The sequence below is a fragment of the Trichosurus vulpecula genome, chromosome 4 (assembly GCF_011100635.1).
Source record: "Trichosurus vulpecula isolate mTriVul1 chromosome 4, mTriVul1.pri, whole genome shotgun sequence".
Taxonomy (NCBI): Eukaryota; Metazoa; Chordata; class Mammalia; order Diprotodontia; family Phalangeridae; genus Trichosurus; species Trichosurus vulpecula.
This window is the reverse complement of record NC_050576.1, coordinates 116,023,189-116,040,875: the sequence shown is the minus strand read 5'-3', so window position 1 is coordinate 116,040,875 and position 17,687 is coordinate 116,023,189. Positions and strand designations below refer to the sequence as shown.

The 17,687-nt window shown below is 39.8% G+C and overlaps 1 protein-coding gene across 1 annotated transcript in view; it reads right to left on the bottom strand.

Moving 5' to 3' along the window:
- FLVCR1 (FLVCR heme transporter 1) overlaps nucleotides 1-17,325 on the bottom strand; it is a 28,152-nt gene extending 10,827 nt beyond the window's left edge. Inside the window, exons 1-5 of the mRNA XM_036757972.1 lie at nucleotides 16,585-17,325; nucleotides 9,522-9,666; nucleotides 3,312-3,449; nucleotides 1,536-1,603; nucleotides 770-873 (exon numbers count right to left, since the gene is read on the bottom strand). Coding sequence (XP_036613867.1) covers nucleotides 770-873; nucleotides 1,536-1,603; nucleotides 3,312-3,449; nucleotides 9,522-9,666; nucleotides 16,585-17,325 — 1,196 coding nt within the window. The remainder of the gene's footprint in view (nucleotides 1-769; nucleotides 874-1,535; nucleotides 1,604-3,311; nucleotides 3,450-9,521; nucleotides 9,667-16,584) is intronic.
- Between the last annotated feature and the right edge of the window lie 362 nt (nucleotides 17,326-17,687).

Genomic DNA, 17,687 nt, shown 5'->3' with positions numbered 1-17,687 from the left:
AAAGACTCATTATTAGAAGAAAAAAGCTTTTGAGGGGAAACACCGTTTATCAACCGTTCATGGCTCTTCGGTCACATCTCATTGAACTTTTTAAAGCTCCTTTCTGAATGGGATAATCACAGTATCGATTGTAGTCAGAACTTTAAATTCAACAAATATCTACTGAGTCCCTTTGAGCCTACTAGTGAGGCTAGATTCATCACTTTCTGAATGGGATTGGGGGAGGGGGCACTAAAAACCACGGAGAGGCTCTCTCGTAAGTCAAAGAAAAGGAAGGAGGGAAGAATCGATTCCTTGGATTTAGGACTCTACTGCTACTCTGATCAGGGATATCAGCTGTAAAAGGTCAAAAGATGGTCAAAAGTTCGAAAGTAAAGTCGGCAGTCCAATACAGAGTCAGTACACATTGCTACTATAAGGATAGCACAACACAATTAATTTCTGCGGAAACAAGGAAATTTTGAAGATTAGGTACTTCCATTGTGCAACGATATCCCTTATGTGAGACCACGAGCTTAGCGATGTGTTTAAATAGTGGACTGGAGCACATGGTAGATATGGAGCCAGGGGGCTCTCATTACTATGCTAAAAACCCTATTTAGAAGCCTACAACTTTCATTTAACACAACCCAGGAGGAAAAGAAAATCTCGTTGGTCTTATCTCACATTCCACCCAGGATCAAAACTCTCTTTTTAATAAAATCATGCTGGTTGGCACATTTACTACTTCAGAGAACCAAGTTACAGCATATTTACCATTTTCACTTACTTGTATGATTTGGTGTAATCCAGCCACAAGCCACAAAGAATGGAGCCCACCATTCCTGCTACAACTAAAGTAAGTCCAATCAGTCCCGCACTGACTTCTTCTCCCTTACAACAGATTCCATATAGCATTACTTTGATATTCCCTTCAAATCAAATGAGTTCTTTATATTCCTGGGCTTTCTTAGCAAAATTTCAAGTAATCAAACAAAACTAACATGCAAAATAAGAAGGTTTAGTCTCTGTAACAAGTATAAGTCTAGGTAGAATGAAGGTGATAAGAGAACTATATTCAACCAAAAAACTCTTTTAATCTATGAAAATAATCCAAAAAGATGCAAAGAAAAAGTTTATTTAATTCTATGTAGCCCCAAGTACAGTGATTTTTAAGGTATTTACAATAATCTAAAAATTATTTTCTTCCACTGGAAGCAAAGATACACTGGACCAAAGTTAGAGACATTTGCTTATTTTATTATTTTATTTTTGTTTTTCCTTTTCATATTCCAACATGCTTCCTTTTTCTCCATCTCCATCATCACTAATCAAAATCTGCATAAATATTAGTTGATTAAATTCTGTCAATGACAACTACTAAAAATGCTTTGCATGTTTAAATATTTAAGAATTAACCTCAATCTCTTTTTAATACAAATAAAAAAATTTAATCATGCAAAAATTAATGAATTAAGAACAGAATACTTAATTCTAAGATATTCCTTACAGGGGTTCACTATGATGCTAAATAAAAATTCTAGGCAAAATCTTACCTCATGATATGTCAAGATCATTTGGTTTAATAGTGTTGAGACTGAATAAAATGACCCAGTCATAATACCTACGTAACAAAAGAAAACATTAAATGCACTAGTCCATAACATATGGTAGTAGCAAAAAAATTTTAAATGCAAACTGAAAATTCATTGTTAAGAGGGCTAATAAAGGGAAGAGCTGTTTTCAACTCCTTTAAGAACTTGAGCTATGGAAATCGAAGGAATGCCCATCAACTGAGGAATGGCTGAATAAGCTGTGGTATTTGATTCTGATGGCATATTATTGTGCTACAAGAAATGACAAGCAGATGATTTCAGAAAAACCTGGAAACACTTACATGAACTGATGCAAAATGAAGTGCGCAGAATGAGGAGAATATTGTATATAGTAACAGCAATATTGTACAATGAACAACTGTGAATGACTTATCTCTTCTCAGCAATACAGTGATTCAAGACAACCCCAAAGGACTCATGATGAAAAATGCTATTCACCTCCAGAGAAAGAACTGATGTTATCTGATTGCAGACTGAAGCATACTATTTTCCTCTTTCCTTCCTTTCTTTTTTGAATTTTCTTGTACAAAATGGCTAATAAGGAAATGTTTTACATGACTACACACGTATAACCTATATCAGACTAATTAACATCTTAGAAGTAGGGAGAGAAAAAGAGATAGAATTTAGAATTCAAAACTTAATTCGGCCTCAGACACATGACACACTTACTAGCTGTGTGACCTTGGGCAAATCACTTAACCCCAATTGCCCTGCCTTCCCTCCTCAAAAAAATTTGTTTTAACATGTAATTGGGGGGAAAATATTTTTTAAAAAATTAATGTGACCTAATAAAATCTACCCACCTTAATTTACTAGATATAACTAAGGTAGAATTCTGTCAAAACACAAGTCATTATTATTCTTGTTTAGTATATCAAATTCAAATCAAGTCCTTGAAACATAATAAACCATCTCTCTCAAACAAAAATACAACTATTGAGTATCTACCATATAGCTCCAACAATATGAGCAATATAAAAGAAGCCTAAGACAAAGTCCTTGTCCTCAAGTCTTTGTTAGTGAGACAATGTACATGAGACAATTACCATAAAAATCTGCGTATAATTAAAAGCTGCTCAAGGAAACAGATCAAGTGATTAGTTTGCCAACCAAAAAAAATCCTTGGAAGATATAACAAAAAAATCAAGTTCTGAGGGCATAAAAATGCCGATGCAGGAACCTTAAGAAAACAGGAATGGGGAGAGAAGGAAAGACTAGAAATGGCAAGGAAAAAAGGGTTTCGGTCATAATGAAAGAAATGAAGAGATTCAAAGTAAAGAGATCAGAAAAAAAGTATGCTAATTATGACTGGCTTTAGTTGTATAGTTGAAATAGAAGTCAGACTGCCAGGGGTCAAAAGGATATGATTATAAAGAAAGGGAGAACTAGCGATGTAGCCTTTGCCCTCAAGTACCACCATAATAAAAAATAAAATCTAAGCAGCAGCTACATTGTAAGGGGGGAGATCCATAAAAGAATGTGGGGTGGGGAGGGAGGACTCTCTGCTAGAGGCCCATTTTGCCTTAATTTAACAAACTGTAATGAGGCACTTTCTCACATCTATGCATAGAAGTTCAGAATCCTCCTGTCAGTTCTATGAGATTAATAAACTTGGCTCATTAATCACAGTTTAATTCAACCAAATAAAAATAACCATAGTGTTGCAAACTCTATAAACATACTATGTCAAAGAATATAAAACACTTTACTTACCATAACTAATTAGCAAAAGCACAAAGGGAATATTTTTAAATAAATTCATTATTGATTGTTTATAGGAATACTCTGGGGGACTATGTTGGAGAACTGCTTGAGATTCACTTGGTGGAAATGGAGGCTTTTCTTTGAATGCTAGAAAAAGAAAAAAGTCAATAGTTACCATACTGATGTATGATTAAAGGTCTCAGATCCATTTTTAACTTAATGATCTAAAGAAACCCTTTTAGTAAAACTCATTTTTACCTAATCATTTATTTATGAGATAGAATAATTTTAACTCTTTTGCCTGAGTTTATGCATATTCGTTCCTCCAGGGACAAGACAACTGGCCATTTTACCCAAGTGGGTTGAGAAAACACCAAAGCCACGCCATGGTTCTGTTGAATAGCTATGCTATTCAGTATATATGAAACGAAAAATTTTTCATTTTTTCAAGAAATTCCATTTCTAGACTCAATTTATTTATTTAAACAAGCCTATACACCCACACTTTTGTTAAATGTTGTGAGCTAGTAAACTATAAAAGCTTGATATTCAAATTCATCATCCGACAATTCTATCCCTGCAACTCAAAAGTCTTATTCTAAGCCATGTATAAGGGAAGCCCTGGATCTTGCTAACCTACTCTGTTATTAATAGAAATGCCAGGGGCTGGGCTGAGGGTGTTAAAAAATATGATACATCTGGTGCCAGGTACTTACAATACTAGTCTACTAGATCATGTTGATGGGATCGCAATAGATAATATGACATTCTCAATCTATATTTGAGATTATCTTCTACCTTCTTAGCCCCAATATGGCTAATGAAAAGTATGAATATTATTACACTTCTCACCCAACTTTCTGTAAAAGGTGGTTGGATAAGATTTCTTTAGATGAGAAAAGAGAATATATGTTAGGGGACAAGCTGAGCAGGTAAAAATTTGGGTGGGAAAAATTCAATATTGTTAGAATAAAAATAAATTCAATAATGTGAAAAAGGGAAAAGAAAAGGAAAAAAATTACCACCAGATTTTTTTTTGGCGGGGGAGGGGATTATTAAGAAATAATAGCTCTTTCCAAAATGGCCTATGTATATAGCTGCTTGAGAGGCAGGCAAATAGGCTAGATAATGTTTCAAATGTTTTTTTTCTAACCCTAGAATTCCTCAAAATTCCTATTTGAAAACAAAGGATCATAATTATTAAGGTCCTTTGTTGCTCAAAAGATTGGTTCACCAAAACCAAAGTTGTCTAACCTAGATGTCTATTCCTGACAGGTCTTATGTAAAATTATGTAGTAAACAACTTAACGATATTTAATCTTCATTGTCCTTATGTTAGAGAAAATTAAATGTTTAAACGGGTACTGCTCTTTTTCCTTTCACTATATCTGGTTCTTTCAGTAATGGAGAAGTCTGCTGTCATTCCTTGCAAGTCTCTCATTAGATTCTTGTTAGATGGGAAGTGTCCCATCTTATTGTCACTGATAACATAAAATTCACAACTACAGACTTTTGGAATTAGAAAACTGCACACTTACGAGTCAACAATGAAACTTTGACAATAAGCTTTTTGAGTTAATTACAGCAAAACGAAGGTCTGGATGGTCCTCTATCTTCTATCTCAAAAAGAGCCTTTTACTCTAAAATATTAATCTCACTGAATTTATTGACTAGAGCTCATGGATACCAACTCATAACCACTGGTAGTGGACTACACTCCTGGCCAAAGAGGGGAACCAACTCCCCTAGCCTCTGCCGTCCATATTCTTTACTTTACCTAAGTATAAAACCAGAGAGAGAAAAGAAACCCTGGGCAATGGCATCCAGTTCTATTACTAGGGGGAAAGGAAAATACAGCTTTGTAAAGTCCACTGGGCTGAATAGGGATAGTTCTACTACTGCCTCCAATCCTCACCTTTTCTCTTTTCCTCCCTCAATCAACACCAGCTCCAGCTAAGGTGTGCTGCCTGTGACTAAGGGGTAAAGAACCACAATTCTCGCACGTCTTGCATCAGTACACATAAGGAAACCAAAAACTCTTAATGCACTATTAGTTCTTCTCCTCCCAAGCTGAACAGACCCAAGTTCTGCTTCCCTGGGCAAGGTTTGAATATGTTACTGTTTTATTTATTTGCCTGTGTGTGACTAAAACAAGTATTAAATACTGTTTTCAAGATAAATATTCCCTAATACTTATGCAATTATTATTCAAAATAACAGGATACCTGAACTACCTTTGGATCCAATAAAATTTTATAGTTACCATTAAAAGTTTATTATCATTTTACATGTATGCCTTAATAAGGCTTAAAAGGGGCAAGCATGTATCAATTATGAACATAAACTCCTTGGGGGCAGGACTGTTTCACTGTTGTATCTCTGTCAATATGATACAACAGAAAAAGCACTAGAGTGAGAGTTGAAGGATCTTGGTTTGCACATCCCATTTGTGTCGTTTATTTACACATGTGACTTTGGGCAAGTCATTTAATTTCTCTGGACCTCAGTTTGTTCATCTGCAAAATGGAGAGGATGGTTCCACTAGGTTGAAATAGGGACAGTTCTACTACTGACTCCAATCTCCTCCCTTTCTCTTTTCCTCCCTCAAACAACACCAGCTTCTGCCGAGGTGTGCTACCTGTGACTACGGGGTAAAGGACAAGGTAAAAACGAAGAGCTCTAACTCTATGACCTATATAGAAGTTGCGAGCAAAACAGTGGCTGGAGCATGTTGGGCACATAATAAAAGTTTGCGGGTTCTTTGAATAAGAATGTGCTTAAGCGCATTGCTGTTTTTGATTAGGTATGACTGCTTATATCTTTCAACTATTCCAAATATTACTATGTAATACTTAAAGAGGTTTGCACACTAGAGACTTGTAACTGCCATGATCAAGTCTGGTAAATGCAGCTTACTACTGACTGTGCAGAATCAGCCCTGAGTGCATTTGCATCATCACTTACAAAACATGTTATCTATAGACTTTAAATTAGAACAAGAAGGCAGCACAGATTAAACTGACACTTCACAATACCACCAACTGTTTTACAGTGGAAGGAGTTCAAAACAAGTCCCTCAAGGTCCAGTCTTGAAATCTTCCTTCTTTTCTTATCTCCCCTTCTAGTCCACAAGCTCCATGAGGGTAAGGGTCACGTGCTACTTTATCTGCCTCACTGCCTGGCACAGTGCTTTGAGTACTGCTGATGCTCAAGAAACTTGTTAAATTTTTTTAATGGTCAAAAGTGAATTGGTTCTGCATCTTTGCTAAAGGAATTTACTTGCTGGAAATGCTGGACAAATCTTATCCCAATATTATTTCACTTCCTTAAATAGAGCCAGGGCCCACTAAACTACATATAAGGCAGAGTAACTTAGAAAACAACATATTAATATCACCTACGTTTTACTGTATACTTCCCAATTACATTTTAATCTGATTCAGCCTGTACTCAGGAGTGTTGGAAGCTGCATGTTTGATATCTCTGTTCTAAACTATTAAGTTATCTGCAATTAGATATTATTTTGCCTCGACAACTTCAATTTCTTATTCTCTTTTTATTGCATGACTAGTAGTTCTAGAACTATATCAAATAATAATGGTGACGGGGCAGCTAGGTTGTGCTGGGGGTAGAGCACCGGCCCTGGAGTCAGGAAGACCTGAGTTCCAACGCAACCTCAGACACTTGACACACTTACTAGCTGTGTGACCTTGGGCAAGTCACTTAACCCCAATTGCCCTGCCTTCCCCCTCCTTTAAAAAAAAATAATGGTGACAACAGTATCCTTTCCTTATTCCCAATCTTATTAGAAAGGCTTCTAGCACTTCTCTATTACAAATGATGATAGCTTTTGGTATCTATTGTTTATCAAAGTTTTTTTATTCCTATAATTTTGAGTGTTTTTTTAAAAGGACAAATTAATACTGTATTTTATCAAAAGTATTTTTTCTGTATTTCTATAACCATGTGACTTTTATTGTTTTATTATTAATATTATCTCTCATATTTATGTAGCTTTCCTAATGACAAACCATCCCTGTGTTCCTGGTACACAACTTGGCCATAGTGAATACTCTCTTGAATATAACTGCTGTAGGGTTTTCTTTCTCTTCCCTCTCTACTTCATCCCCCTTTTAGATTTCAGGACCGTATCTGACTCACCGACAGAGTTTGGTAAGGCACCTTTTCTCTCTCTTTTAGCAAATTTATGTAATATAGGAGTTAATCATCATTTGAATATCTGATAGAATTCATCTGTAAATCTATCTAGGCTGATGGATTTTTTATTTCCCCTTCAGGACATGTTTTCTACCCACTCTTCCACTGTAACTCTTTCACTGTAAGTCTTACATGCCATGAGAAGCCTGTTCTTTTGATAGGGCCCAATGTAGTATACAGCCCATTTGGGCAGCAAGTATTTTCAATAATTACAGTGTTCTGCCAATTCTTTTTTCCATTTCTACTACAAAAATATATCTTATACCTAACAACAAAATTTATAAACATGTAACATTAAAATTACAAATTATGTAAACATATGAGCTTCTACTTTCTCACATTATCCAGAGAAGACAAGCATTTGGAAGTAGGAAGGATGAAAGATTAGAGTTTTCATATTAACAAGAAAAAGTACAAAAAAAATAATATTTTTAAAGGCATGGGAAAATATCCTAATCTAATTGGAAGGCCATATGTAAGTAAGCAAGTTTAAAAATGGCTACCACGAAAGCAGATTTCTAAATTATATCTTTTCCAAATAAAAATATAATTTTCTAAGGTAGCAAGAATAGTCACAGATAATTATAGATTCTATTTCATTCCTTTTTAAAATGCTCATATGCTAGAAAGTTGCAATCTCAAATTGATATAACGATTCAGTACATAAACTGATGGGAAACCCAAGGCAAATTGATGATTCTGCATACTTAACTGCCATGACTATCAACAGTTTTTAATCGGTCTTATGGGAAATTAAGGACGTGGACTGTACCTCCTAGACCCTCAATTTTCATTTACGGAAACAGTCTATGATGAAGCACTCTATATAATCTCCAGCCAAACATGTTTGTGAGTATTTTCCATAAAAGTAGTCTTTCATTAGTGTTACATTCACAGTAAGAAAATTATGGACAGACATAAAAATCACATTCACATTAAAATGACAGGTATTTTACAATATAGAACCATTTTTATTGATACTTCTTTCTTCAATCAGCAAATATTTATTAAGTTCCTCAGAATGGTATAGTAGGAAAAGTATTGGATTTGGGGTCAAAAGACCTGGGTTCAAATTACGGCCCTTCCACTTAATACCTGTGTGACCACGAGAAAGTCACTTAACTCAGTTTTCTCATCAGTAAAATGAGGAGATTGGATTACATAGCACTGAAGGTCTCTTTCAGCACTAATTTATGCTTCTGAGTTACAGGCCTTGTGCTGTGATTTTCTCTTTGAATTTCATTGATAGAAGTGAATATCAATTTAACAAGTTTCACAAATTCTTCCCCCTGAAGTCACAGAATAATTGTTTCCCCTTAAAAAACCAAAAATTTTAAAAGCCGACCTTCCCAGAGCTTCTTCCCAACTGATGGTGGCAGTTTGCCGCTGATTTTGACTGACTGCTTCAGTGCAGGACCAGATGAGATCGAGGGCACTCAGTGAGGAATGTCTGCAGCAGCCCGAGTGGCCTAACAAGCAGATATTTGCCACAGTTGGAAACTCTGACCGACAACCTGCTGCTGCCCAAGATTTGCCCAACATTCTCAGACTCAGTTAATGTTAAGGGGAGGGATTGAGAGGGAAGGGCAGGGAGAGACAAGAGGTTCCCTGGGAAGGATTATCATTAAAGGAAGGGAAAGGTCCAGAAAAAGCACAAGTCTGACCCTGAACAGGTTAGCATAAGAAAAAAATATTAGAGGAAAAGAAGAAATGCCTTTAAAACCAACAAGTTAGCAGGATGAACTGAAAAATTAGTAGAGAGATACAAGATTAATGAGACTAGGATTCAGTGCATTATTAAAAAGATTTAACTGAGTAAAAGGTATGGCTGGGGTTACTGTCATAGCATTCCAAAAATAAGGTATATGTATGGTATGAGCTAAAAGCAAGTGAATGACATCTGAGATATTATGAATAAGAAACTTCAATAGATGATCATTTCTTTACATTCTTCTACTATATTCACTTTATTTAAATTTTAGGAAAAACAAGTTTGCTTACCTATTAACGTTAGTATGAATAAAAATGTGGCAACTGATGCTGTTCCATAGAACATGATGCTGATATTGTGTGCCATAAGAGCAGTGTCGTTCTTTGTGTTGGGCACCAAAACTGGTGGTAATAAAAAACCAACTGCAACACCAAGCTATAAAATAAATAGCAAAATAAACAACTGTAAAAACTATTCATCACAGATTTCTTCCCAACCCTGCAAATGTACTGAAATTTAACAGAGTATCAGTGTTAAAGAGGAGTTACTGACAACTCACATCTGCTTTCTTTCTATGATGTTTTTCTTAATAAAAGATAATTATCCTAAAACCAACTTAAAACAGGAAAATATTCTTTTTTAAAATGTACTTTAGTAAACTCTATGGAACAAATCCAGTAACTTTTACTTCAATTACTTGATTTTAGACACCCAAAAGCCAGTTTTATTTTCTACTTGAAAGTGCTGCCAGTTTGAATCCTCAGTTTTCACTGAATCTCAGAATTTTAGAGTTGAAAGGTATCCAGTCTAATCCATACATGAAAAATAATTCCCTCTAGAACACAATATACTCAAAACCAGTCATTTATACTTTGATTGGAACCCTCCAAAGAAGAGGAGCCCATTACTTCGGCCTGTTCTGGTTTTTTCATAGCTCTCTTAAGAAGTTTTTTTCTGGTATGGAGCCAACATTTGCTTTCCCCTCCAACTTCTATCTTTTGCTTCAAGGTCAACCCTCTGGCCCTAAGCAAAACAAATTTAATGCCTCCTCTGCATGACTGCCCTGCAATTATTTGAGGACAATGATCATACTCTCCCTTTCCCTCAAAGTATTCTTTTCTCTGCTAACTTCAACCAGTCCTCTTGTGGAACAACCTTAAGGTCCTCCAGTATCCTAGATAGCCTTGATGAGACACTCTCCCACTTATCCATGTTCTTCCTAAACTGTGGAGGCCAGAATTGAACACGATATTACGGATGTGGTCTCACCAGGGCAGAGTACATGAAGATGACTGCATCCACATTCCTGGATGTGTGACAGTAGAAGGGTTGTCCTTGGATAGATAATTAGGCAGATAAAAACCAAATACAATGATTTAGTTTATGAGGTAGGTGAATTCTTAGTATAAGATTAATAGGCACTTTTAAATAGTTTTGAATTTTAGAGCTGGAAGAAATTTCATCAGTCATTTTAAAGAATCATCATGGCACAGTGGAAAGAATGCTGCTCTTGGAATCAGAAGGACTTGAGTTCAAATACCACTTTTACCAGTTATACAATTGTGGGTAAGGTACCTCTATGCTCCTCGGTTTAGTCACATGTAAAATAGGGGTAATACCTGTCATACATCCCCTCACTGCGTTATCGTAATCAATTATTAAGTACCTACTATGTGCCAGGCACTGTGCTAAGTGCTAGGGAAACAAAAGGAGGCAAAAGACAATCCATGCCCTTAGGGAGCTAATACTCTAAAGTGGAGACAAGCTAAGCTGCACATAAAGCAAGCTAAGTACAGGATAGACAGGAAACAATTATCTGAGGAATTATTGAGGAAGGCTTTCTGTAGAAGGTGTATTTTAGTTGGGTAATCTATGTGAATTGATTTTCAATCTCATATACATAAGGTCCCCTAATTTTATGGATGAGAAAACTTCTGCTCAAAAAGGTTAGTGGCATGCCCAAAGGTCACACACAATGAGTTTAAGAGCCTTCTCCATTTTTCAGTGACGTGCCCAAAGGTCACACAGTATGTTTAAGGGCCCCTCACTTTATGGATGAGGAAACTGAGGCTCAAGATGGTTAGTGAGATGCCCAAAGGTCACACAGGTAGTTCAAAGGACTCCCTCAGGTGGAGCCAAGATGGCCAAGAGGCAGCAACCCAGCCAAATTCTATCAACATTCCCCTCCAAACAATAAAATAAAACAAAAAGAGCGGCTCAAGTCAAATTCTGGAGTGGCAGAGCCAACAAAAGGTTGGGGTGAGACATTTTCCTAGCTTAAGAGGACTTGGGGGGGCAGCAAGAGAGGTGACAGGATTGGGGCTGGCCCAGAATGCAGACAGAAGCAGCACCACTGGCAGGTCTTAGAGGAGACCAGCAGCTCTGGGAGCTCTCAGCCCAGAAATGGAAGAAGTCAGACAACTTGTCAGAATAAGATTGGGGCGGGGGGGGGGGGGGGGGGGGGGGGGGGGGCGCGCCTTCTGCTGGCACAGATTGATAACTCTATTGCTCATACATAGTTCTTCGTTTTATTTCCAGGGTAAAGAGGAGCACTTGTGGTTGGTCACAGTTCCAGAGTGGAGCAGAGTGCCTGTGGCTGCAGGAGAGCAGGGGCCCTGGTCACAGTGTCACAGCAAAGAGGAGTACTTGTGCTTGTGGCTTCAGGAGAGCAAGGACTCTTCCTGGGTAAAGACCAGAGAGCATACAAGGAGAGCAGTATACCCCTCCCCAGATCACACCACGCTGGAAGCACCAAAAACTTGCAGACCCTCAGAACTAGCTCTGAAAACAGCAGCATGAAAAAGCTTGAAGCTTGGGACTGATGAACAGAGCCCTACTTTAACCAAAAGTTAAAAGTCAATAAATAGGCTAGAAAAATGAACAAACAACAACAAAAAAACTTGACCATAAAAAAGCTACTATGGTGGCAGGGAAGACCAACACAAAAACTCAGAAGATAACAAGGTGAAAATAGCTATGGGGGGGTGGGAGGGGTGGAAAAAGCCTCAAAGAAAAATGCTAATTAGACCCATGCCCAACAAGAAAAATTGGGAAAATAAATGACAGGGATGAATGAAAATAATGAAAGGAGAATTAACTGCTTGGTAAAAGAGGCACAAAATATACTGAAGAAAATAACACACATACACACACAAACACTCAGTGGGGTAGAGAAATATATCTTACCCGAAAGGGAAATAGGAGGGGAAGGGAATAAGAGAAGGGGGGGCAGGAGAGAGAGGAAGGGAATAATGAAAAGGAGGGCAGATTAAGAGAGGTAACGGTCAGAAGCAAAACAGACTTTCGAGGAGGACAGGATAAAGAGAGAAAAGGATAAACAGAAGAAAATAGGATGGAGGAAAACACAGTAATCATAACGGTGAATGAGATGAACTCACTGGCAAAACAGAAGACAGCAGAATGGATCAGAAACTAGAATTCAACAACATGTTTTTAAAAGAGACATATATGAAACAAAGACACTCACACAAAGTTAAAAGAAGGGTGGAACAGAATCTGTTTGCTAGAGCTGAAGTTAAAAAAAAGGCAAGGGTAGCAATCATGATCTCAGACAAAGCAAAAGCCAAAAGAGACCTAATTAAAAGAGATAATCAGAGAAACTATCTTTTTTTTTTTTTTGGAGGGGGGAAGGCAGGGCAATTGGAGTTAAGTGACTTGCCCAAGGTCACACAGCTAGTGTGTCAAGTGTCTGAGACCAGATTTGAACTCATGTCCTCTTGAGCCCAGGGTTGGTGCTCTACTCACCGTGCCACCTAGCTGAGAGAAAACTATCTTTGGCTAAAAGTTTCATAGACAATGAAGTGACATAAAAAAATTTTATGGCAAATTTCACTAACGATTAGAGAAATGCAAATTAAATAACTCAGAGGTACCACTTCACACTTATCGGATTGGCTAAGAGACAAATTCAGGAGGGGATGAGGCAAAATAGGTACATTAACGAACTGTTTCGTGGAGCAGTGAGTGAACTGGTCCAATCACTCTGGAGAACAGTTTGGAACTATGCCCAAAGGGCTATTTAAAAGTGTGCATACCTTTTGACCCAGCAATACCACTACTAGGTCTGTAACCCAAAGGAAAAAGAAAAGACCTATATGCACAAAAATATCTATAGCATTTCTTTTTGTGGTGGCAAAAAATTGAAAATTAAGGAGATGTTCATCAACTGGGGAATGGCTGAAAAAGATGGGGTGTATTATTGTGATGGAGTACTGTTGTGCTATAAGAAATAATGAGCAGGGATGGTTTCAGAAAAACATGAGAAGACCTATAAGAACTGATGTAAAGCAAAGTGAGCAGAACCAGGAGATCATTGTATACAATAAAAGCAATATTGTAATGATGATCAACTGTGAAAGACTTAGCTGCTCTGGATCAATAGAATGATCCGAGACAATTCCAAAGGACTTATGATGAAAAAATGCCATCCACCTCCAGGTAGAGAATTGATGACCTCTGAGTACATACCGAGGTAGATATGGCTACTATGGAAATATGTTTTGCATGATTTCACATGTATAATTGCTATCAGATTGCTTGCCTTCTCGTTGGATGGGTGTAGAAAGGGGTAGGAGGGAGAGAATCTGGAACTCAAAATAATAAAAAGAATGTTAAAAAAAATAATTTTTGTACTGCAAGCAGCCAGAAAGAAACAATTTCAGTATTGTGGAAACCCAATCAGAATAACCCAAGATCTGGCAGCCTCTACATTAAGAGATCGAAGGGCTTGGAATACGATATTCCGGAGGTCAATGGAGCTAGGATTAAAACCAAGAATCACCTACCCAGCAAAACTGAGTATCATGCCCCAAGGCAAAATATGGACTTTCAAGAAAAATAGAGGGTTTTGAAGCTTTCTCATTGAAAAGACCAGAGCTGAATAGAAAATTTGACTTTCAAACACAAGAATCAAGAGAAGCATGAAAAGGTAATCAAGAAAAAGAACAAGAAAAAGAAATTGCAAGGGACTTACTAAAGTTGAACTGTTTTGTTTACATTCCTACAAGGAAAGATGATGTGTATGATTCATGAGACCTCAGTATTAGGGCAGCTGAAGGGAATATGCATACATATATGTTTATGTATTTATATGGGTGAATGTGTATGTATGTATATATCTATGTGTGTGTGTGTGTGTATATATATATATATATATATATATATATATATATATATACACATGAAGAGAGAGAGAGAGAGAGAGAGAGAGAGAGGACACAGGGTGAGTTGAAGATGAAGGGAAGATATCTGAAAGAAATAAAATCAAATTAAGGGATGAGAGAGGAACATACTGAGAGAGGGAGATAAGGAGAGATAGAATGGGGTGGATTATCTCGCATAAGGGTGGCAAGAGGAAGCAGTTCTGTGGGAGGAGGGGAGAGGGCCAATGAGGGGGGAATGAGTGAACTTTGCTCTCATCAGATTTGGCCTAAGGAGGGAATACCATATATACCCAATTGGGAATCTCACCCCACAGGACAGAAGAGGGAAGAAGAAAAAAAAATGGGGGGGATGATGGAGGGGAGGGCTGATGGGTGTGGAGGTCGTCAAAAACAAACACTATCGAAAGGGGACAGGGTCAAGGGAGAAAATTCAATAAAGGGGGATGGGTTGGGAAGGAGCAAAATATAGTTAGTCTTTCACAACATGAGTATTGTGGAAGGGTTATACATAATGATACACATGTGGCCTAGGTTGAATTGCTTGACTTCTTAGGGAGGGTGGGTGGGAAGGGAAGAGGGGAGAGAATTTGGAACTCAAAGTTTTAAAAACAGATGTTCAAAAACAAACAAAAATGTTTTTTGCATGCAACTAGAAAATAAGATACACAGACAATGGGGTGTAGAAATTTACCTTGCCCTACGAGAAAGGAAGGGAAAAGGGGATGGAAGGGGAGTGGGGTGACAGAGGGGAGTGCTGACTGGGGAACAGGGCAACCAGAATATACGCCATCTTGGAGTGGGTGGGAGGGTAGAAATGGGGAGAAAATTTGTAATTCAAACTCTTGTGAAAATCAATGCTGAAAACTAAATATGTTAAATAAATTTAAAAAAAATAAAATTAAATTAAAAAAAATAATTTTTGACCTTTTTTTTTTAGGTAATCCATAAAAAAAGGGTAGCTAGGTTGTGCAACAGATAGAGTATTAGGCCTGGAGTCAGGAAGACCTGAGTTTAAGTCCAGCTTCAGATACTTACTAGCTGGACAAGCTAGTAATCATAGCAAATAACTTAACCCTGTTTGCTTCAATTTCCTCATCTGTAAAATGAGCTGGAGAAGGAAATGGCAAACCACTCCAGTATCTTGGCCAAGAAAACCCCACACGTCTGGAAGTTTGTTTTGAGTTGGGACACCACTGAACAACCACCACCACAAAAAAAAAAACTTTCCCCCTTCATGGATGAGAAAACTTCACCTCAAAAAAGTTAGTGACATGCCCACAGGTCACACGGTGAGTTTAAGGAGCACCCCTTATTTTGTGGAGTAGAGAACTGTGCCTCAAAAAGGTTACTGTCATGCCCACAGGTCATACAGTGAGGGGAAGGAGAACCCCTCATTTTATGGATGAGATTTCAGCTCAAAAAAAAAATAAGCTGTGGTTTATGATTATAATGGAATATTATTGTGCTGTAAGAGACGACAAACAGGATGACTTCAGAAAAACCTGTAAACACTTACATGAATGTAACAGCAATACTGCTCTAGGAAGAAAGGTGAATGACTTAACCATTCTCAGCAATGCAATTATCCAAGACCATCCCAAAGGACTAATGATGAGGCATACTGTCTACCTCCAGAGAAAGAGCTGATATTGACTGAATACAGACTGAAGAATGTTATGTGTCACTTTCTTTCATTTTTCATCTTTTATTCGGTTCTTCTTGTACCAAATGACTAATATAGAAACATTTTACATCTGTATTCGATTGCTTACCCTCTCAGGGAGGGGAGGAGGGAGGGGAAAGATTTTGGTACTCAAAACTTTAAATAAAAATGTTAAAAAAAAAAAAAGTTAGTGACATGCCCGTAGATCACACAGTGAGTTAGAGTCCCCCTCTCATCTGATGAATGGGAAAATTTCAACTCAGAGAGATCAGTGACAATGCCCAGAGGTCACACAGGGAGTTGAAGGAGCTCCCTTATTTTATGAATGAGAGAATTGTGGCTCGGAAAGGTCAGTGCCCTGCCCATGGGTCACCCTGGGCGCTCGACGGCAGGGCTACCCCCAGAACCGAATCCGAACCTGACGCGGAGCCTCAGCCCGTCCCTTCCTTCGTTGGTCCCCTCCCCGCCCCTCTGGCCGGGCCGGGCCCTCGCCCTGCCCTTCCTTACCTGGTTCCCCAGCACTGCCGTGGCACAGGCCGTGGACACTTCCCGGGGCCCGAACCACACGGAGGCTACGTGGGAGGGCAAGCCCAAGATGAACACCTGCGCCACGGAGCACAGCAGCTGGCCCAGCACGGTGACCCAATAGAGGTTGGGGCCCACGCTGCCGCACTTGACCCAGGCGCCCAGGGCGTTGAAGCCCGAGCCCAGCAGGGCGGTGGGGCGCAGGCCGCACCGGTCCAGCAGCCAGGCGGCGGGGAAGATGAGCGGCACGTAGACCAGCATGTAGACCATGGACAGCCAGTCGATGTCCGTCAGGGGCACGCCGTAGAAGTGCTCGAAGACGTTGCTGATGATGCTGTACTGGATCCACTGGAAGGCGTTGACCAGCGAGTTCAGGCTGAAGATGAGCAGCACCGCGAAGCGCCGCGGGGACAGCGCGGTGCGCACGGCGCGGGGCCCCTGCTGAGGCCCGGCCTCGGCCTCGCCGCCGCCGCGGAGAAGCAGCGGCACCAGCCGGGCCTGGGGCTCCTCCTCCTCCCCCAGCTGGGACTTGTCAAAGCTCCCCAGGGCGGGGGCGGCGGCCTTGCCGAGCAGCGGGTCCCCGTTCGCCGCGGCCTGGAAGGTTCCATTCGGCCGCTTGTCCTCCGGCTCCCCCTCGTCGATTAGGTGGCTGTTGGAGCCGGGAACCCGGCCCTCGGCCAGGCTCTCCTCCTGCTCCGCCGCTGCAGCCTCCGCTTCGGTCATGTCCCTCGGGGCGCCCGGTCGGGCACCACGCGGCCCCGGGCCGCCCCAGCCCCCTCCCCCACCCCCACCCCGCCCCTGCCCCTGCCCTCGGAACCTAGACGAGCCGCGGCGAAGGTAGACGGACGACAGCCACAGTGGCAGACTCCGCCACGGCGGGTGATGGCCTCCACCCACTGAGCGCTCGGGGAAAACCGGGCTTGAAAGGGGGCCCCGGCCAATCAGCGCGCTTCTCGTCCTCGCGCTGGGCCAATCCGAGCCGCTGAAGGAGGGGTACGACAGGAGTGGATTAGGAGTGTGGGAAGAGTGGGGTAGAGCCTGGCTCGCTGCTCGCGTGCCCCGTGGAGAGAATGAATAGCCCAAGG